At 40.9% G+C, this 21,098-nt stretch overlaps 2 protein-coding genes and 1 long non-coding RNA gene across 3 annotated transcripts; 2 read left to right on the top strand and 1 right to left on the bottom strand.

The window, feature by feature from the left end:
• The first annotated feature begins 1,780 nt into the window (after positions 1 to 1,780).
• LOC119893795 (beta-1,3-galactosyl-O-glycosyl-glycoprotein beta-1,6-N-acetylglucosaminyltransferase 3-like) lies at positions 1,781 to 3,064 on the top strand. The gene has a single exon (XM_038706130.1). The coding sequence runs from the start codon at positions 1,781 to 1,783 to the stop codon at positions 3,062 to 3,064; it is 1,284 nt and encodes a 427-aa protein (XP_038562058.1).
• Positions 3,065 to 4,031: 967 nt separating this feature from the next.
• On the bottom strand, positions 4,032 to 7,490 carry LOC119893149. Its single transcript, XR_005442766.1, has 3 exons — positions 7,428 to 7,490; positions 5,944 to 6,199; positions 4,032 to 4,218 (listed from the first exon to the last, which is right to left on the bottom strand). It is a non-coding gene; the product is annotated as an uncharacterized LOC119893149 (long non-coding RNA).
• On the top strand, positions 7,124 to 21,095 carry LOC119893141 (proprotein convertase subtilisin/kexin type 5). Its single transcript, XM_038705099.1, has 16 exons — positions 7,124 to 7,693; positions 9,314 to 9,517; positions 9,602 to 9,670; positions 9,882 to 9,921; positions 13,304 to 13,449; positions 14,354 to 14,548; positions 15,485 to 15,571; positions 15,655 to 15,853; positions 15,939 to 16,162; positions 16,299 to 16,541; positions 17,270 to 17,515; positions 18,289 to 18,484; positions 18,738 to 18,943; positions 19,173 to 19,273; positions 20,011 to 20,182; positions 20,260 to 21,095. The coding sequence occupies exons 1-16, from the start codon at positions 7,516 to 7,518 to the stop codon at positions 20,640 to 20,642; spliced, it is 2,889 nt and encodes a 962-aa protein (XP_038561027.1). The 5' UTR covers positions 7,124 to 7,515; the 3' UTR covers positions 20,643 to 21,095.
• Positions 21,096 to 21,098: the final 3 nt, after the last annotated feature.

The raw sequence follows: 21,098 nt of genomic DNA on the forward strand, positions 1-21,098 counted from the left end.
AATGAAACTGCACTCAGACCTGTAGACTGTTAGCCTCCCGGTCGCTTTTAATTTGATGTTTTGATCTCTGTCGTCACCTTCTTATATACAGTTTATGGTCATCACACGCGACTGGTCGCATGCACACGCACATCAACACAGTGTTCAGTCAGTGCGTGGCAGAGGAGTGTGGAGAGAAAATGCACAGGAGAACGAAGGAAAGAGAACAGGCAGAGCAGAGGCGGAGAAAAGCAGCAGGAAAGTACCATTAAATGCTGTAAAATATCGATATCTTCATGATTAAGGGACATGCTGGTGTTTATAAAAGAAAACAGACTACTAGCAGGGCTGCCCTTCAAATCGTCATATCACAACTACCTTTCCAGAGTTGATTCTATGGTTTAATAAAAAGTTTTCATGCCATGAATGAAAGCAGAAGATGCGTTTGTAGGGGAATAATCTGGAAAATAAAGACCTGTATACTCAATTCATATCTCCAGTTACTCAGAGCTTCATGATGATAAACATAAATCCAGTCAGAGCTCTGAGGAAATGCAGATGCAAAACAAACACTCCAAAAGTGCACAAAAATGATATAGGCCTATACATAACATTTTAATCCTATTGCCTTAATTGTGTGTGATTTTTTCACCTTTGCTCTTTGTTTCTAATGCAGATAATTTTTCTACTCTGTTTTACAGTATTTAACCTGCTGCTTTTATAAATAAATAGCATTTAAACAATGTTTCTGGTGAATTTTGTTTTTAGTTTAGTTTTTACCTTTTCAGTTAATCTTTTACACCCATGCAGCACTTTTATTATATACAATAAGAAGCTGCTATTTTAATGTGTTTATCTTAATAGACTATTTTTTCAACAAAAGGGAGTTTTACACACAACCTTATCGGAGCTAATGATAATATTAGTACATTTTAGCACGCCAATTTAAGCATGCTATTGTCAACTTTAATTGTATAAAGCGTAATTTCCCAACAACAATGCTGCGTGGCTAGTGACTATGATGAAGCACTAGCCACTCTGGCTAGTGAGTAAAAAAGTTAATGTCATTACAATGACAATGAGGTTTGATTGTATTCATGTTGTGTAGATTGTTGGATTAGTTGTCATTTATTTACCCTTGTGGTAGTCCGTCTACCATTGTTGGTATTTGATAATCATTATGTACCCTTGTGGTATTTCGTCTACCATTGTTGGTATTTGATAAGCATTGTTACCTGTGGAAATATTTGTATATTATTAGTATGTATGGTATGAATGTGTGGTTTTGACTTGTGCATCCACTGTTTCTAAATGAGGTATTATTATTATTATTATTATTATTAATTTATTTATTTATTTTAATTATTAATATTTTTTCTTTGAGATTATTGATGAAGGAAGCAGCTATTTTTTGTATGTATAAATTCTTTGATAGACTGGGGTGGGGTTTAATAAGTTTTACTTCTTCCCACTCCATTTCAAGCATAAGTGTATAAGTTATTATTATTGTGTATCTTTTCTGTTGTCACACTATTTTGCTTGAAATAAATAAATAAATAAATGTCAAGCCCTGAGTGTATACATAGCATAAATGTTGAAACATCCACCAGGACTTGTGCAATAAGTCAGATCCTATTTTAGGATCAACCAGGAAGGTGTTTAAATGAAATTCCTTCCACGCCTTAGTTTGACACACCTACTTAGGGGGCTGATTCAGCTTGTGCTCCTTTATTAAATGAAGAACTACAGCCTCTCGTCATAAGGTCACCAAAGTCACATCAAGCAGACTTCGAGCAAGGAAATGGCTTTCGGATGGTTGTTGAAGGGTCAGATGTTGGTGAGGACCCTCTCTCTCATCCTCACGGGTATGCTCCTTTATTTTATCCTTCAGCAAACTCTCTCTCCTTTTGACAGGCAGTCATCATCTGATCACACAATACCACTGCAGTTCTCTATTGACCTGCCTGGCTGCTCGGCTATCATCAGTGGGGATGTAGAGAGCAAGGAGAACGAATTGGAAGTGCTTCTGGCATCCAGGAAAAGACACAATTTTCTATCTGAGGACTTCTACCTCAATGTGACAAAAGACTGCCAAGCTTACATTGAAAAGAGAGGTTTCATGACAGTGCCGCTCAGTGAAGAGGAGAGGGATTTTCCCATTGCCTACTCCATGGTGATTCATGAGAAGATTGAGATGTTTGAGCGACTTCTACGAGCTATTTACACTCCTCAGAACATCTACTGTGTGCATGTGGACCAGAAATCCTCCAAAGAATTTCAGAAGGCTGTGGAGGCAATTATCTCCTGCTTTCCTAATGTGTTTGTAGCCAGTAAATTAGAAAATGTGGTATATGCCTCATGGTCCAGAGTGCAGGCAGATTTGAACTGCATGAAAGATCTGCTGAGCTCACATGTCCAGTGGAGGTACCTGCTCAACACCTGCGGGACAGACTTTCCCATCAAAACCAATGGAGAGATGGTTCAGGCTCTGAAGGCCCTCAATGGGAGAAACAGCATGGAGTCTGAGGTCACCAATGACTACAAGAAAGGCCGCTGGCAGTATCATCACAATGTCTCTAACACAGTCATCAGGACAAGTGAGAGGAAAAGTCCTCCACCCATTAGCAGCCCCATGTTCCAAGGAAATGCTTACTTTGTGGTCACAAGAGCCTTTGTAAAACATGTCATGCAGGACAGAGAGATTCAGACATTTCTGGAGTGGGAGAAGGACACATACAGCCCAGATGAGCACTTGTGGGCCACACTAACGAGGATGCCTTCTGTTCCCGGATCAGTGCCTGCCAACATTAAGTATGACATGTCAGACATGAATGCCATTGCTCGTTTGGTAAAGTGGAGCTATTTAGCAGGAGAAATGAAAAATGGAGCCCCGTACTATCCTTGCACTGGGGCTTACAGAAGAGCTGTTTGCGTGTACGGTGCTGGCGACCTCCAGTGGCTCCTCACACAACACCACCTCTTTGCAAATAAGTTTGATCCCGAGGTTGATGACACTGCTATTAGATGTTTGGAGTCAGTTCTGCGTTTCAAGGCTTTAGGTAAAAGCCAGTTATTAACAGATTAATATGCCACCATTTTGTAAAGCTTCTAATCATTTGAAATGTAAAATAATATTATAGAAACCATATTAATTTATTAAAAAAATTAGGGATCTTCTGATGAAATGTATTGAAATATTCTATTGCTATTAAGTCATTTCTGAAATATGATCCATATTGTATTTTTTTTAAATTATGTGGCTGTTAATCTTATGTCAAGATATTGTTATAGATCTTGTCATGACTTAATTAATATCTGCTGCTAATAATCCCTCGTTTTAATATTATTGCGAAGGTATTGATGGGGAACTTATGCCATGTCTTTTTTATTTTTATTTTTTATGATTTCAATGACATGTGTTTGTGGTGCCATCTAGTGGATTCTAAGTGGAAGAGATCTGCAAAGCTGAGGAAAAAAAATGTTGGTTATTTGAATCTTAACATACTCTTCATTTGGTCACTGTACAGTTTCAGTGCTAACATAAACCTCTGTCTTGTAACAACTGCAAAACAGGACCGGATGGAATAAAAAAAATATAAAAAAATTGTTGCTGTCACCATGTTCTCCCTCCTCAAGTCAGAGGGCACATTCAGGTGAGGGGCAAAAAATAAAACTTTATTTTCCCCAGGCAGGATTTTAACAGAGAACGCCAGCAGTGAACAGTGAAAAAGGTGCTGTCAGAACTTGTTCTACGAAATGCCACTCAGACACCTAAAATGCAGTCTAAAATCAGAGCAACCATAAAAATATATTAATTTCTCTCCATTGTCACCTTTTGAATAAATATATATATTTAAATGTAATAAAGCAGAACATGCATCAACCATTTGTAACAGAGTGCCTTAAATAACGTGTAGATACAACAGTAACTAGGGAACACCAATAAGCTAAGTGTGACATGATATACCGGTAGTAAATAACTAAAAAAGATTAAAAAGTTTCAGACAGAATGTGGAAAAATGCAGAGGATTGAGCTGTAAAAAGTTCCACAATGTAACAGGCAGCATAGTTTCAAAAAAGGCACTCTCCTGATGCAAAGAGCCAAGTCTCCAGTCACGTTGCCCAGAGCATATACATTAGATTGTTGTGCTCCTCCTCCACATCTTGCAGTGCGAGCAGGGTCACTCCGGTATGGCAGCAGTTGCGATCTCCACTTTACCGTGCATGTCCTTGTCGATTCTGCAGACAGATTCAATAGTCATCAGACATCCATGTGACTGGGATGGTGTGTCATCTAAAAGGGCCAACACACTGTCCATAAACACGCTTTTCATTTGATCACATCCTGAAATGTGAAAGTACCATCACACCACTGCAAAGTAAATTCTTTGCCAGAAGAAAATCATTTTTACTTACCAAACCAATCTCCACCATACAAATTAATACCTAATTTGGTCTGTTATAATTCACACTAAAATATTAAGTACTTAAAATATTTGTGTGACACAAACCATCAGTATCTGCTGTATAATGGAGGTTCTTACTTACTTATAAGACAAATGCACTAATGTGTGCTTCTATATGCAGCACACCCTGCATAAAGGTATAGACGTATACAATAAATACTCATATACAGTATGTGCAATCTTTGAATTTTATCCAAGCCTTGAGTAATCTATTACAATCCGTAGCCATGTTACCAGTGCATAAATGTGCAATTTTTGTTGATACTGTCAGAAAGATGGCGATGTGTGAGGGTTTGAGTGCATTTGTCTTGCAAGTTTGTCAGTCATGTCTGCTCTGCTTTTCTGTAGCTAAATGCCAGTGACAGGAACAGAATTCACTGTGGTAACTGATCAGGTGCCAAGCGCCCTCTCCCCAGTGCCCTGCTGCACTGAAGCCCTCTGTGGAGCTGGCATGGCCTGGCTTGGCCTGGCAGCCACGGGCCCTGCTTTGTATCTCTGCCCCGTCTACTCAAGCTGTCTCCAAATCAGACTCGACTACTGTCAGCTGCCCGTCTTCGCAAGCCCAAGTAACGCATTAAGACAGGGGTAATAGGTGGCTGAATGAGTTGTAAAGAGAAGAAAGCAAACAAGTTGATTTGATGTAAATCATCATCTTCCAAATGATCAGAAGGAAACAGTGGCAGAGTAATTTAAACAGTGTTGTAACAAGCTCAAAAAGAATCTGACATTAATGATAGATTAAAGGTTTTATTATGGGGACATGAATATGGTTTTAAAAATACCACAGCAATGAATTAGTGGCGTCACGATACAGGCAGGCATAGTTGGTAGATATTGTGAACCAGGCCAACAATAAAATAAACTATATGGGTTACAGAATTAAACCAGGTTGTGGCATTTGCAGTAATTGTATGGCTTCCTATTTTAGGATGAACAGACTGCTGTGATTCACTAAACATATAGCTGTTATGTATTTCATCACTATCTACATGTTAAGCCATCTGTCCCAAAATACATTGTGATGATTAATATTCCATGTCTGGAAAAGGAACCATAGCCTTCAAGGCTTTATAGCCTCAATAAGCTAATAAGCTGTTTATTTGTGCTATCACAAAATATACTCAACTGTCTCAGATAGCCTATATAACGTTAACATTGCTACTACTGTATGATCCTACATCACAAAGGTCTGTGACTATGCATACAGATTCAAGACCACATCCATGTTTACAGCATGTAACTCTTGAGACTCCGGCTAACGTCTCATCCCAAACCGTTGAGGAGATTTGTGGCCTCGATGCATTTGCCTTCGACCTAAAATAATTTTTTAAAAAAGGTATTCACACGGAACCTGAAGTTGAATGCATCGAGGCACGTACTCGCATAAAGGCAGGTGCACCTGTCTGCAGTGGTAGCCTATTGTTTCCTCTATCTAATGAGCCATGAATCGGCCTGTCGCGATGTGTGTGTGAAAAATGAAAACATGTCTGTCTCTTACCGTTCTGTTTTCAGTCATTACTCCCCATCCTAAGGTTTCCAGTCCAGACCTCTGACGAACCGTTCATTCCTATCAGGCTGTCTCACTCTCTCCCTCTCTCTTTCGCTCATCCCCATGTCATATTTCTCTGCTGCAGCAGAACAAGGCCACGCCCCCTCTGACAGCCGCTGCCGCGTGACGTCAGCCGCTGAGGAGGGTTGTGCTCCTCACGCCCTCGCATGCACATCCAGGAAGCAGCCGCGAGAGGCCGCTATTCCTTCACAAAAACAAAACGTCTGAGGCACAAATGGCGTCCGGTGTCTTAGGACATGATAATATAAATGACACTATTAATAAACTGTAAAGAAAGTAAATGCTCGCGTTTAGTGTATCACGGAGTTTATAAACCACAATGAATGGTAAGACTGTCACATTTAAAGCTAGGGTAGGCAATTTTTTAATTAAAAATATGTTATTATTTTATTATTTAAATACGTTATATTTGTTTATATTCTGTTTACATCCTGTCAACAATCAATAAATGAAATGCTTCCACACAACAATGAAAAAAAGTCTGGTGTCTGTGTCTGTCAATCAGGCCTACCTTCCTGCACTCATTGCAACTGAAACTGTGTTTTGGAGGAGGCTTTGCAAGGAGAGCTGCAGGGAAGGAGTGGGATTGTTTTTTTTTTTGGGTTGCATGCTTTGCGGTCTAGCTGTGTCTTCTTGAGTTTCTCCCACATTGTTGACCTTAGCCATAGCTAGTTAGCAATTGAACATTATGCAACAAGCAATTAATCCTCAAAAAAGGAGCCTATAAAACAAGCAAAATTAGCTTTTAATTTGTGCTTTCCCAAGCCATAAAAAACCCTAAATTTATCTGTAAACCACTAATTCTTTTTTTATGCCTTTTAGCTGAACTAGCTGTAACTTTAACTAACCTAGCATTAGCTAAATCTCTAATGTTACTGTTGAATGAATCCTGGAACCTGTGGATTAAAATACAAATTATAGGCCAGATAGTGAACACTCATTTTTGTTTTTCATTTGTAGAAATTAGATCACTTCCTAAATAGACTATTCAACAAAGTTTAATATGCAACATTACAGCCATATACTTTTTAAGTAACCTTAATAATAGCTAATTGCAGTGTCTTTATCAGGTTACATTTATAGCTGGGGCTTTTACCATGAGGATACAATCCAAAAGAAGTTGCACCAAAAGTAGTTTACAAAGAGACACACCCATTTCCATTCAAATGTTTTGGTGGGGGGTGCATGGTGTGATGGTTTATTTAGCTTATCCAATGAAAATTATCTATCTATCTATCTATCTTCACACACTATCTATCGTCACAAAGACTGGGCTCTTCTCTCGGGAACATTTAGGCTACTAAATGCGCACCACAGTCCACGCTCATTGTCCAGCGCTTCATTTGAACGAACTGGTCCAGCAAGTTATTTCTGGGCTGGTGTCACAGAGCCCCATCGATCTGCCAGCGTACCTGCTGCACGGACACTGCGTCTTAGGAAGCAGTCCGAGGTGTTGGCTTTTTTTTTTGTCACTTCCAGTGAAAGTACTCGGACGCGGCCATGAGGTCCTTCGCCGCGTTTCTGACCTTTCTCTGCTGTGTCGGATTTACTGGATGTAAACCTTCGTTGCCCTGTCCGAGTGGACAGTTTCTGCTGAAGAATCAGTGTGTCCTCTGTCATCCCACCTGCTCTGAGTGCGACGGGCATGAGCTGTTTGAATGCACTACCTGTGGAGTTGGTGAGTATATTTCCCTATACACTTACTTTTAACAGCATAAAATCACTGAGGGCTTTCTGAAAGTAAAACGGCGAAAATATGTATTATGGGGGTTTAAAAAGTCATGTTTTGTAGGCTGTAGTTTTAACAAATAAATCATCAAACAATGACTTCATCGAAGTTAAACAATGTCCTTGCCTTCATATGACAAATTTCACCTACATTTTTCATAACTTCTGTATGAGATGTGCAAATATGAACATCTTCCATTGGCCGATATAATTCCTCTGTTCTGATTTTTGTTTTCCCCAGCTCCACAGATACCTTATTAAAACAAAGCCATGTCACAGACTCATTAATCCAGTTTAAAGGGAGGTGGAGCTTTATTTCAACGCAGCACTGTTTAATAGTTACTAAAGCAAAGCTGTTTAAAGGCCTTTGAATTAGAGGAGGAGCATGCAGCTCTGGTTTACCATTTACTCTTGTTAAACAATCACAGAGTGGCTGTAGAGCTTGCATTTTCTGTCACAGGGGCGCCTTTTGAAATAGGTAAGAAATGAAGGTGTGATCACGAGTTTTCACTGTAATCTGATCATGTCAGAATGGGGCCTTTGTTAATCAGAGGCAAAGGAAAAAAGTATCCCTTTGGGCTAGAAGTATTACTGTTTCAGTTCATTGGCTAAACCTGCAAGTCTTTCTCTCTTTTACTCAATGAATATATTCATTTTGACATTTCTACAATCATGCATTTGCTTTTTACTGACTGTATTTTAATATTCAATGCTGCAGATATGTTTTGTTGTGCAGACTTTAGTAGTATACAGTAGTTAGCATTTGATCCTGGTGTGTATATCTGTGTGGCATCTGTGTATTCCTTTGTGGAAGAACATCAAAAGCCAAAAATCTGTACCCCATTCCTCAAACACTGCGGTTTGTTGTCACATAGAAGCCACATTGCTCTGTGCATGCTGAGGTTCAGGGAAGTGAGAAAGGCAGCAGCAGCTTGTGGCCCCTCTTCTCCCTGTCTCACACATCTTCTTTGTAGAGCTGAGCAGAAGAGACAATGCTGTAACTCAGAGATGCCTCAGGTGCCACAGCTAGGCTAGTGGCAGGTGGCAGAGTATTAATCATTAGGGCCAACAGAAGACTCCGTCTCTGCCCACAGCTTTGATCTCTCATCTGCCTCAGATTGCCATTGTTTACATTATATTGGCGCATCATCAGGAAGTGATCTCACACTGTGATCTGTTATTTGCAGGCCTACAGTCAGACAACAGACAAAATGCTGGGCTGGAGCCATTAGTTCTTCGGTTTCCTAATAATTGCCAGTGATTCACTCGTTAAGCCAGATGGCATCTCTCTCCTTTCAGTCAAACAATCTTGATTTCGCTATATGTGTTAATGCTGTAATTTGCTGAAGGCAACTTTCACACAGTTGGCAGCCCGTCCTTTCATCTTTCCTTCATTCCATGTAATTGTTGGGGCCCATTTGGCTCTGCCTCTGTTTATTATGAGAAGCTCATTGATTTTCACTTTCAGAAGAGTCCAGATTTTGGGAAAAGGCGTTTCCTGGTAGAGGAGAAAAATAGATTAGGCTTTATGTTAACAAGTCCTCTGTGTCTTCCTCCTCCTTCTCCTCAGATGAAGATGGACAGGAACGGTTCCTCCACCAAGGTCGCTGTAGGACACACTGCGCCCGGGGACTGTATCCTGACAGAGGTCATTATGCCTGTCTGCCCTGCATAGCCAATTGTGAACTCTGCACAGACGGCAACATATGTGCCAAATGTCAGGAACACTACAAACTCCAGAATGGGATCTGCCAAACGGCATCCTGTGACATAGGTAAATGTAAATCAGAGCTTCAGAGTTTCCTGTAGATTAAGAGTATGACATTCAGGCTTGTTATGCTGGGTCTCTGTGTTTCAGGCCAGGTGCAGGACCCTGATACAGGAGAGTGCATTGACTGTGAGATGGGCTGCAAAACATGTTCCGTGGGTAAGTTACACAGGCTTGCCAGGCTAGGCTGACAACACCATACTGTCCCCCCCCCCCAATGTAAGGTGGGTCTGCGATGTACATATCTAAACACTGGTGATAACAGTGCACAGAGCAGCACAATATAAAGATAGCCAGTAGCCTACTGCATGAGTTTGCTCCTCCACATGAATTCTAATTAATCACCTTTTCTCGTTTCTCATTTCTCAAGACTCTGATATCTGCAACAGCTGCGCTGAAGGTTACTTTCTGTGAGTTTTTTTTGTCGTTTTATTATTATCCAGTGATAAGTGGACTTTTCTGGCTCCCCATATCCTCTGCTGTTGGATCAAATGCGTTCTAAGATGTTATTTTAGAGAGCTAACATTTAATACAACTAGCAGTTATTTTCGATTCAATATAACAGTTCTCGTTTAAAGCTGCAGTAAGCAACACCGTGACGAAAATCATGATATAGAGCGTTACAGCGACACAGCAAGTAAAGCACTTAACGATAGCCAAGTTGCAGGTTAGCGTACTGTTACTACAGTTGCTGCTGTGAAGCTAAAATGACGCTAACATGCAGAGAGGACAAGGCGGACCCAGAGCCAGCATCCCAGATCCAAAAAGCTATGCTCACAACTCTCCTGCAACTATAGTTAACATCACAACAACAGCATGTCTTGGCAAACTAGAAAGTAGGCTGAATGTCTGTGGGAAAGTCATTTAACATTACCCAACACACACATCATGGCTGGAACGGCTGGAATAGTGTTATGTGCTCGGTCCGAGCCACTTCGTTTGTTTCCCCAATTGACCCTTCGCTAAGCCCCGCCCCCCTTAGTTACTGTTGCTAAGTCCGACAAACTGTCAGCGCTGCCACTGTCTGTTACTGCACTCCCCAGAGAAATATTGTCAGATTGGTTGGAAAAAGTGATCTCAAAATGAAGCAGACACATTTGAAGGTTGTATTCAGGCTGTCAGACTGACACAAACTGATTTAAACGGACATGAAAAAAATGAAAGATAGAAGCTAAAGCTTACCGATTACACAGTACAAGTGACCACCGCATGCTCCGACGATTGAAACAAAATACAACGATATCAAGGATCAACACTGTTCCTGTAAAGCTGGGTAGGCCTCTATTCACGAATCATTCAAAAACAGAACAGTAGGGCTTTATTACATTACATTTAGAAGGAAGTTAGCTAGCATTAGCTAACATTACATTAGGAACAATTGACAGAGTATGACAACAAACAACATTTTTCTGGATTTATTTTAGGTTTTGGAAAGAGAATAAATTGTACTTCTTCTTTCGAAGCCCCAAGTGTTTTTATTTGCATTGCCATTGCCTTGCTAGATAAAAAAAGTTGGTCAATCAAAATGTAGTGTAATATGCATTTCCATATATTGGCTTGAAGAACATGGTTAATAATTCTTCACGCCACAAGAAACTTCATTTCACCTGTATTTCTGTTTACACCAGCATATCACTTGGAGGTTACATTCAAAGCTAGAACAGATCTGCAATTGTCCCCCCCCCCCCCCAAGTTTAGGCCTCCAAATATTGTGTGAGTCGGGTTACCCTCCATTCAGAGTCTTACACTGTTACCTGAGCCCTGGTTTGAGCACAGAAGAGTGGTCTGCTTCACAGAGGGTGTGTAACGTGTGAGTAGGAGAGGAGAAAAAAGACGGCAAGTATAAGTGGAAAGCATAGCCATTAGCAGGTGGGATTATATAGGGTGCACCATCTTGACTTCACTGACTGCTCCTGTGTTACAGCAGGACGGTTGAAGGAAAATGCACTTGCTTCACTGCACTCACCTCCTTTTTACTGCTCTTACAGAGGTGCAGTGAGATACTTCTTCCATGAATCTTCTTGTGTAACTTTTACTTTAATAGTAATGGCTTTAGAGATTTAGAATGACAGGTCTCTTCAGTCCTGTCTGTGGCCGCAGTACCTTATTATCTACTATAGGAGGAAAACACCAATAAAAGAAACCCAATAGAGCACGGGGCAATCATGACCTGCAGGAAGAGTCTCACTGTGATATAGTGTGACAGTTTCCAGCACTTCAAGAAATTCCACTACTGAGGTTTGGCTAGAAGTAATAAATGTTAAACCCTAGACAGCTTTAGCGTAGCTGTGAGTCTGTGGGGCCAGTGTTGTTCTTGCATAAAACGCTGCCTACTGAAAAGAGTCACAGCATGATGGATGCTTGGTATTTATTGACATTTACCTTCCTCTCTAAGTGCAGCTAAACCACAAAATTGCTATGATTCACTCTCGATGTGGTTTAAACCATTTATTTAGTCATATTTTCACCTTTTCCTAACTAATTCAAAGAGCAGAAGCCCTAAACAAAAGTTACTTTGGAAATGCTGATGTGCCGTCCTGGAATGGATAGGCTAATATTTGCACAGAGGGATTCTTAAACATCCTGTAGATTCTTAAGTAGTGCACTGTTTCCAGGCCAGAAACGGAGACCTGGTCCGCACTAGCTGCTATTGTGAGTGAGTTGATGGATGCGTTGTGGCGCCTCCAGCTGTTCCTTCTCAAACAACCACCGCATCTTAGCACCAAATCCATGGCAACACAGTCAGGAGTGCAGCTTGGGCTGTCAGTGGTCAGATTCTCTCATGAATGGAGGTGGTGTAAGAGGCATCAGAGGATGTTGTACTGTCTAGGGGAGTGGCTTATTTCTTCTTTTTTTCTTGTTTAATTTAGAGTAGTTGGTTTAATGTTGTATGTGTGACATTTTTGCAACTCAATATGTCAACTGCTTTTAGGCTATTTTTTTTAGGACAGCCGTCTCATGTTTAATAGCACAGTTAAGCCCCGAAGGACTGATAGGACAGGTTAATGACCCAGCCTCCAGGCTACAAATAAAACACCAATTAACTGTCTGCCTTAAGAAGAGAGAGCCACAATAAGCTTGAATCCTAACTTTTGGCTTGTAGATGTAAATGCTCCGTACTTGTATAGCGCCTTTCTAGTCTTTTCGACCACTCAAAGCGCTTTTACACTACATCTGCATTCACCAGTCATACACTGAGCCTAAGTGCTCAAACGGAAACTAACATTCACACTCATACACTGGCGGAACAGCCGCCAGGGGCAATTCGGGGTTCAGTATCTTGCCCAAGGACACTTTGACACACAACCAGGGATTGAACTGCCGACCTTCCGATTAACAGCCAACCCGCTCTACCTCCTGAGCCACAGCCGCCCAGAGGAGTTAACAATACAGCTGCAGGTGTGGTGTGTATGTTGGGATTACCTCTTGCATGTGGTGTGTTTTGTCTTTTCTCTAGTTTCAGTTCGTCTAGCCTCAGACTCATGACTCATCTGTGTGGGCAAAGGTCATTCACTGTAAAGCTTTGAAAGTGCTATTAAATCCCAAACGTTTTCATCAGGTCTTTCATATTTCAATAGCTTTGTTCTAGTTGTTTGCGTTAGAAAAAAAGAGCTTACTTTTGTGTAACAGCTGCAGCAGCCAGTGTTAATCGACCACGTATTGACCGATTTTCAAATGCACAGACCAAGCTTAGTTTTAGGCAAATAGTTTGTTAATTGTTATATGTAGAGTATCGATAGATACTTTGAATGGGATTTGATTTTAGTTTTGAATGGACCTTTTCTTTTACAGTTTCAGACACCAGTGTCGCAGGCATTGCCCACAGAGCACCTATGAAGACTTGGGCAGGGGTGTGTGTCTCTCCTGTCCAGCACCATGCACAGATTGCAGGAGTAACACACTCTGCCTTGCCTGCCAGCCCGGTTACTTCCTCAATGGTACCAGTAGGAAAGAATGATAATTTCTGTGTATATTTATTCTCTACTACTAGCATACTAAATGATTCAGATGACCCTTTTGTCCCATGCAGTACTAGCAGAGTTTGCGTTTTAATATACTCTTAGATTTTTCTTTACCAAGAATGATTGATTTCTCTGACTCTTCATTTAGATTGCAAATCACGTCCTTGTCAGCAAACCTGTAACATGAGATATGCAAATGTATGTTTTATGAAAAGAGGCTAAAGCTTTGTTAATAAAGGCTGTAGGTATTAAAATAAACTTAGCAAGAACAACAGACCATCAAAATTATTTTAACATATTAAAAACATTAGCTGTCATTTATATTTGTGTACACGTGTACGCGTGTTGTTACATATTTCACGGGCATATGATTGTACATTGTGTCAGACAGGATCCATCATGGACAATCAGCAGCTTATTCTCTCTGCTTCAGCCACAAGGTCCTGTATCAAAAGATCTAGGTCATTGTTTTATGCCTGGGCAGTTGGATGGAATTTGGAGAGGGAGAGATGCTGGAAGAGCAGACAGAGGTGAAGGATTTAAATAGTTGAGATGAGCCGATCTTTTTTGAGACCACATCAGAGCCACTTAAAAAAAAAACCTGACAACTGATAATGAAAACGTGGTTACTAATTAATATGACTTTTTAGAGTTGCTCTCTTAAAAATAGTTTCAGTAACTGATGGTGATTGTGATTGTAATCCTGCAAAAGATTTCAAAGGCTTTCAGTGAAATAGTACACAGGTTAAAAAGATAGAGGTTGTAAATAAATATTATCTACTAACTTGTCACGCCTAGGTTTTTCAAGTTTGCTAATACAGATAAAGTTTTGTACTGGAAAATAATGTAACTTCCTCTCTGTACTGCTCTGCCCCATCAGGAGGTGATTGTGTTAAACAGTGCCCACAGCAAACCTTCAGTGACTCCAGTGGGTGGCGATGTCAGACCTGCCACAGCTCATGCCAGACATGCCACGGACCTCATTCAACAGACTGTGATGTTTGTCTTGGTGGAAACCCTCCTCTACATGGCCAGTGCCCTCTGCTCAACTGCCCACTGGGACAGTACTTTGATGGTAAGAGGAACAATCATGATGAGGTGTAATGTTTTTAGCTGTTAATAATTTTTCTCCCTTTTTAGAGAAAAGTAACTTTATATGGTGGTGAGGCCTATGTGATTTACTGCATTTCAGTAAAAAATAAACAGTAAAACAAAGTGAGTAAAGTACTCAATGGCAAATTAGTATCAGCTGACAATAGAGACGGGGATCATACTGAACAACATGATACTTGATTCCCTGATGGAAATAATTGCTTTTCTCCAATGCAAGGTCAGAGCAGAGTGTCCCTGGAATTTTGAGGGATTCACTGTCTTGTTCAAGGACACTTAAGCATGGTAGAGGCTTGCCACTGAGACAGCGGCTTGAACCCTGCTGAAGGACCTCTAGGTTGAAGGACGGTCTCCTACTCACTGTGTAACCTTTCATTGAAGAGCCATTTTAATGGTGCAATTTCAAAAGGGGGCTGTGTCAACAGCGTTGGAACACAGAACTGTATTGTTATAAATCATATGGGCTAATCGGACTGATCATTTACTTTTCTGCTTCACTGATTTAATCATTTACACGCTTGTGTGGATAAGTTGGGTGGATGTTCATTGTCAGAAGCACTTGTCATTTAGCCACGTTTTTTTCTAAACCACCTGCTGCTTACACTGTGAGTAAAAAGAACAATTTTAAGTTCATTTTGTAACCTCAAAGCATTGCGCTAATAATAAGAATAATGGAGTTTAACATTGGCAGTGCTGTGCATGTTATATGCCAGGAACAGGCAGCTTTTGAACATAAATGGTTTACTTGCCATGATTATAACTCACTGACCTCTCCAATCTTTCATGTCAGCAGTAAGCCCTTCTAAATGTAGCATGTCAATATTTTTGTGTAAACCATCATGACACATTTTTCACATTTTGTTATAGTGTAAGGTTGCTCTGTTTATTGTTTTATTTATAGGTAAATATGGTGAATGTCACACCTGTGATTCATCCTGTAAGACCTGCTTTGGCCCCCAAGCACTGGATTGTTCTTCATGTTTCAAAGGTACAAATATTTACTTTCTTCTGTCAATATAGTAGAAACATGATTCAAATTCCTATTGTGCCGTGTACATTTTGGTGTCACAGGATACTTCCTGGACCAGGACGGTTCTTGTGTAGTGAAATGTACATCTGGCTCCTACGCAAACTCTGCCACTCAGTTGTGTGAGGACTGCTCGCCAAACTGTGACACCTGCGTGGACACGAGTGATAACTGCATCAGCTGTTCAAAAAGCAGCTATAAACTTTTTCTCCACCAGGGGCGGTGTTGGTCGAATTGCCCAGAGTAAGTGATTGAACGAAAAAATATCTGTAATTACTGTGTTGTGTTTCATATTTTATGCCTTAACAAATCTCCTGACTGATTCCAGAGGTTTCTTTGAGACAGCAGAGGGGTCATGTGAAGCCTGTGATAGCTCCTGTCTGACATGTGATGGCACCAAGTCTCAGTGTCTATCCTGTGCTAATGGCCACTACCTAGAGAGTGGTATGTGTAGACTCAACTGTTCACTGCGGACATACCCTGCAGATGATGGTACCTGCAGACGCTGCCCTCCCCACTGTGATGTTTGCTCAGATGACAGCACCTGTTTCAGTAAGTTATTAATAGTGTGTGCAGCTAAGCTTTAAGAGGAAAAATATTCCAAGTGGGTGACATTTTTATAATGTATTGTAAGACATCTTGAAATCTCTTGTTAGAACTTTACCACCCCTCCTCCGTATAATTTCAGAATGCAGTTTCCTCTACCTGATGCTGAATGGTGTGTGTAAAGCTAGTTGTCCCATGGGCTATTATGAGGACATGGAAGAGGGCCGTTGTGGTCAGTGCCACCCTACCTGTGGCAGCTGTTCAGGGCCCCTGGAAGATGACTGCGAGACCTGCTCAATGTTTAGCCCCAAACTCTACAAGGGTGCATGCTCCAAAGACTGCCCCACTGGTACTTACTATGAAACTGAAGCTATGGAATGTCAAGGTGAGAATCTCAATACATAGATGTGACTTGATTAGATTTTTAAGCGGTGTTGTATATGCGAGGTAACAGTTTTCTGGCACTGTCCTTTTTAAATAGTTAATCAGTTCCCATTGTTTATGTACAGGGGTATGTCACCTAGGGAAACTTTATTTAAAATAGTCCATGTTTCACCTTTATAAGACGTAGAAAGTGGCCTTCATGGCTCCTAACACAATGAAAATAATGCAAAAGAAGCCATCAAGATGAGGGATTGTGGCTACAATTTGGCCCATGGATAGTGCTGGAAAGATGCTGATGGGTAAACGGGTAAACTAGTCAAATACATAAACTGTATCTGAAGTGAAACATCTTAAAGTTTTTGCCAGCCATGTTTTGTGAAATGGAAATCCGGCATAAGAGGGAGATCTTGCTTTGGTTTGTAGGAGTTTAATATAAGTGGTTGATCAGAAATTTCAGATGCTGAACTTACACGTGATCAAAGAAGTGATGAAAGAACTGGATTTCTTCCAGAACTAGCTGGAGACACTTCATGATTATTTGCTTATTACTAAATTCACAGCAACTACAACCGCAACAGCGTCACTGCCAAGCTTTATCTGTGGGCGTAATGATAATGAAGTCTAGTATTTACTTAAATGATAATCACTTAACATGGTGGTGATCCCACCCTCTTTTGTAAACGATAAGACATTCCAATGATGCAGTCTGATTTGTTTGTCCATGTGCAGAATGCCACCAGACTTGTATGCGCTGTTCTGGCCCAGAAGCAAACCAGTGCACCCAGTGTGAGAAAGGACTCGTGCTGGATCCAAATACATTGTTGTGTGGCGTGACAGGCGACACAAACTGCCCACACAGGACCTACCTGCACGACGACCAGTTCACCTGCATGGGTTGCCACCGGCACTGTTACTCTTGTGAGGGGCCGGGCAACGATCAATGCCAGACCTGTGCCGTCCCCAAATACCTTCATAGTGAGCATTTTTTTTCTCCACTAATGTCCGACTGCACTACACTGAAGTGGTTCAGGGTGTAAAATAAACAAAAATCCACAGAAAAGCTGATTTTTATTTGCATTTATTGCAAAGCCATACATCTCCAAACTATCAGGTCTTGATAACAATCTTATTTTTAACCTTGATGACTAACAAACTATTTTATCAACTATTCTTTGCATTTGATGCCCTCAGTACACCTTGAAAACTGATTGTAAAGTGACGGCTCTTCTGGGAATATTTCACCTTATCAGTCTTGGTTAAATGGCCATATGTTAACTGATCAACAGCTGGATAGATTTATGATGGCAATAGGCGTGTGTCCATTCTATTGTCATGAGGAAATAGGAACGCCTTGAGCCATTGTCTTTAAAATTTTCAAAAACTCTTCATTTGCTAAAAACGTGACCACAAAATACACATTTTTAGCCATATCTGAAGAATTGATGATCGTATTTCACAGTTGATCGGACAACGAATTGGTGACACGCTGAGCATGCTGTGCAATGTGTCTCGAAGTACTGTGCCCTCGCAGTTGAGTCAACATAAAGTTATTAACTAACACTATTACAAAAATCACTTTTTGGCAATTCATAGAAGAAAATAATCTCATGTGAAATGTTTTTTAACCATCCTTTACAAGGTAGGTGCTAAAAAACTGTTCTGATGAACAAGAAAGAAAAGTAAAAATGAGTGCATGACTACTAATGAATTGGGAGTGGAACGTTTTTTGCATGTGTGCTATTTTCCAGATGGCACCTGTTTGACTGAGTGCCCAGCTGGTACATACAACACAAGGCAGGAGGCTGACGGAACAGAGCTGGGATTCTGTTTGCCCTGTGACCATGTCTGTTCCACTTGTACCGGAGCATCGCCAAGAGATTGCCTCACTTGTTCTCCAGGATACCTGCGCCTCCTTCAACTCTGTGTCACGCATTGTCCCACAGGGTACAGAGTTGATCAAGCTCTCTATTTACTTACTATTACAACTTCACCTCCTGTAATGGTAGCTGACTTTTTTTAGAGCGAGTAGGTTCTATGTAATTTCATCAGCAGTTGAACAACTCCCTCTGAAAACATTTCCAAATGTGATGTCACTTGATATTTAGTCAGAGACTAATGTTAAAATATGTCTGCAAGAATCAAAAATCTGTGTACATGTCTGACTTGTTAATATTGATGATTTCATGCCTTTCTTCAGGTATTACAGAGAGGGCCCCTACTGTGAGAAATGTGACCAGTCCTGTGAGCTGTGTACAGGAGCAGGGCCTGAGTCCTGCAGGAACTGTCCACCTCCTCTCCTGGAGCTGCAAGGCACTAAGCTGTGTGTTGAGCGATGCCCAGACCGCTTCTACCAGTTCAGTGACGTCTGCAAACAGTGCCACACCAGTTGTCAGACCTGCACAGGTGATTAAGGAGCTCTGTAATAACGGCGCTTGGAGAGCAGAACATCTGCCTAATGTTCACCTACAGTCAATATTTTTCACTTGTGTCAATACTGGACAACACAGTTTTTTCACTTTTGCGTAAGGAGTCAGTTCATGTATCGTCATTTCATTTTGTTGTACAGCCTTGTGTTCTATAATGATAACTACATTTATTTGATCCTCAGTGTGTAATGAATGCATGTTTGCAGATGCCTCGCCTCAGGCCTGTATGACGTGCGACTGGGGCAGCACTCTAAAGGACAAAGTCTGCTATCCGCGTTGTGAGGAGGGCCGATACTTCTCAGAAGAGGTGTGCTCTCTTTCACGTTATATCATAAATGTATATTTGTAAAAAAGGCCCTGACAACATATTTACCCAACCAACTTCTTATTATGGGGGATGTCTGCCAAATATTTTGGGTTATTTCACATGAGAAATGTCTTTGTGTTTTTATCTGGTTTACTGATGGAATATTGATTTAGGTTCAGCTGGAAAATGTGATGTCATGTACTTCTGTGCACCAGTCGGGATGTAGCAATATTGTGAAAGTTTTTATATCACGTCCACACTTCTATTATACTCACATGCTCTCTCTCTCTCTCTCTTGCTGTGAGTCTGCGTCACACTTTTTTAATCAATTGATGTTTTTTTATAATGCCTGGTTTTAGGGTTTGCTGCAGCCTCCTCAGCACCCCTCCTTCCCATGTCCATGCCTCTACACATTGAGTAAAATAAGTCGTTTATTTTAAAAATGGTTGAATTCTGAAATTCTTGCGTGTCACTCGGGGGCCCTTTTTGGAGGGCAGGGCCCATTTCAATTGAAAGGCAGCCAATACTTAAGGTTAGAAATTAAATTTTCAGGGGATTTTAAACCTTTTGTTGCATCTTTCTACAAAACGCAACACAAATGTGCAGACAGATATTTACTCAGCAACAACAACAGATGGCAATAAAAGCCACTTCTGTACAAAGAGGTTTGTTCCAAAGAGACCACATTTGGCTTTTATGTACCCAGTGTAATAATTTGTGAAATTATACCATTGTAGGACACCTGTGAGCCATGTGACACCTCGTGTAGGCATTGCACTGGACCCAGACCCGACCAGTGTCTAACTTGTCACCGGGATTCTGCTCTTCATGCTGTGGAGAACCGCTGCGCCCGCTGCTGTCAAGCTGAAGGGAATGACACTGATTGCTGTGTTTGTGACAGCCGCTCAGGTAGAGACCCTGCCTATTATAAGAGAAATATGATTGTTTGGATACGACTATCTACTAATGGCAGTTTTCTGTTCTAGCATTGTGTGTGGAGGCCCCCCAACCCAAGTCAGGAGACGGTCAGGTAACAGACCTGAATATGTCGTCTACAGTTCTGAAGCACACCTCAGCCGCTTTGCCTATTGCCCTGCTGCTAGCACTGGGGTTGGCTCTGGCTGTGTTTGCCTTGGTCAAGGCCCGTGCCAGGAAGAGGCTTTGCTGGAGCCAGAGCTATGAGAAACTCAGTGGCAGCGCCAGCATGAACATGCCCCACGGTGTGCCCGAGCCGGACAGTGGAGACGAGGTGGATGTGGTGTACACCAGTAAAGGAGGATCAGTATATCGGCGCTACAGCTTTGTCCATGAGCAGGTCGCAGATGTAGACCAGGATGTGGATGAGAGCACTTGTCTCAATCACTCTTAGATACATCTAAATCTCTGTAACTGAGCATTGCATTGTGGACACTCACAGGTAAATAGTTTAGTTTATGTTTAGAAGAGAATGTAGTTGTATTTTGCTTTGGTATGTTACTTTTTGAGTTCTGGTGTTTGATTTTACAAAGTGCCTGTACTTGTATAATGCACATTCTTAGATGAGGCATTTGTGAGTAAACAGTGGGGAGAAAATACATATATGTATATGACTTTTTCTTTTTTTACTTGACATTAAACAGTTGAATTATCATGTATAAAAATTAAAATCTGCATGATTTGTTGTAAATACAAATTAACCACTCCACTTGATGTCTTGAGTGCAATTTGAAGACTCAAAGGTGTGTTTGATTTGTCTAGTGTAGTACTACAATTCGGCATTGGTTTGGAGTTGGTAGGTCACATGACATGGAAGCTATTGAAATAAATGATGATTTTCCCATAACAC

This window comes from Micropterus salmoides, unplaced genomic scaffold, assembly GCF_014851395.1.
Source record: "Micropterus salmoides isolate LMB-PRFRI ecotype aquatic unplaced genomic scaffold, ASM1485139v1 Ms_hic_scaffold_8, whole genome shotgun sequence".
Lineage (NCBI taxonomy): Eukaryota > Metazoa > Chordata > Actinopteri > Centrarchiformes > Centrarchidae > Micropterus > Micropterus salmoides.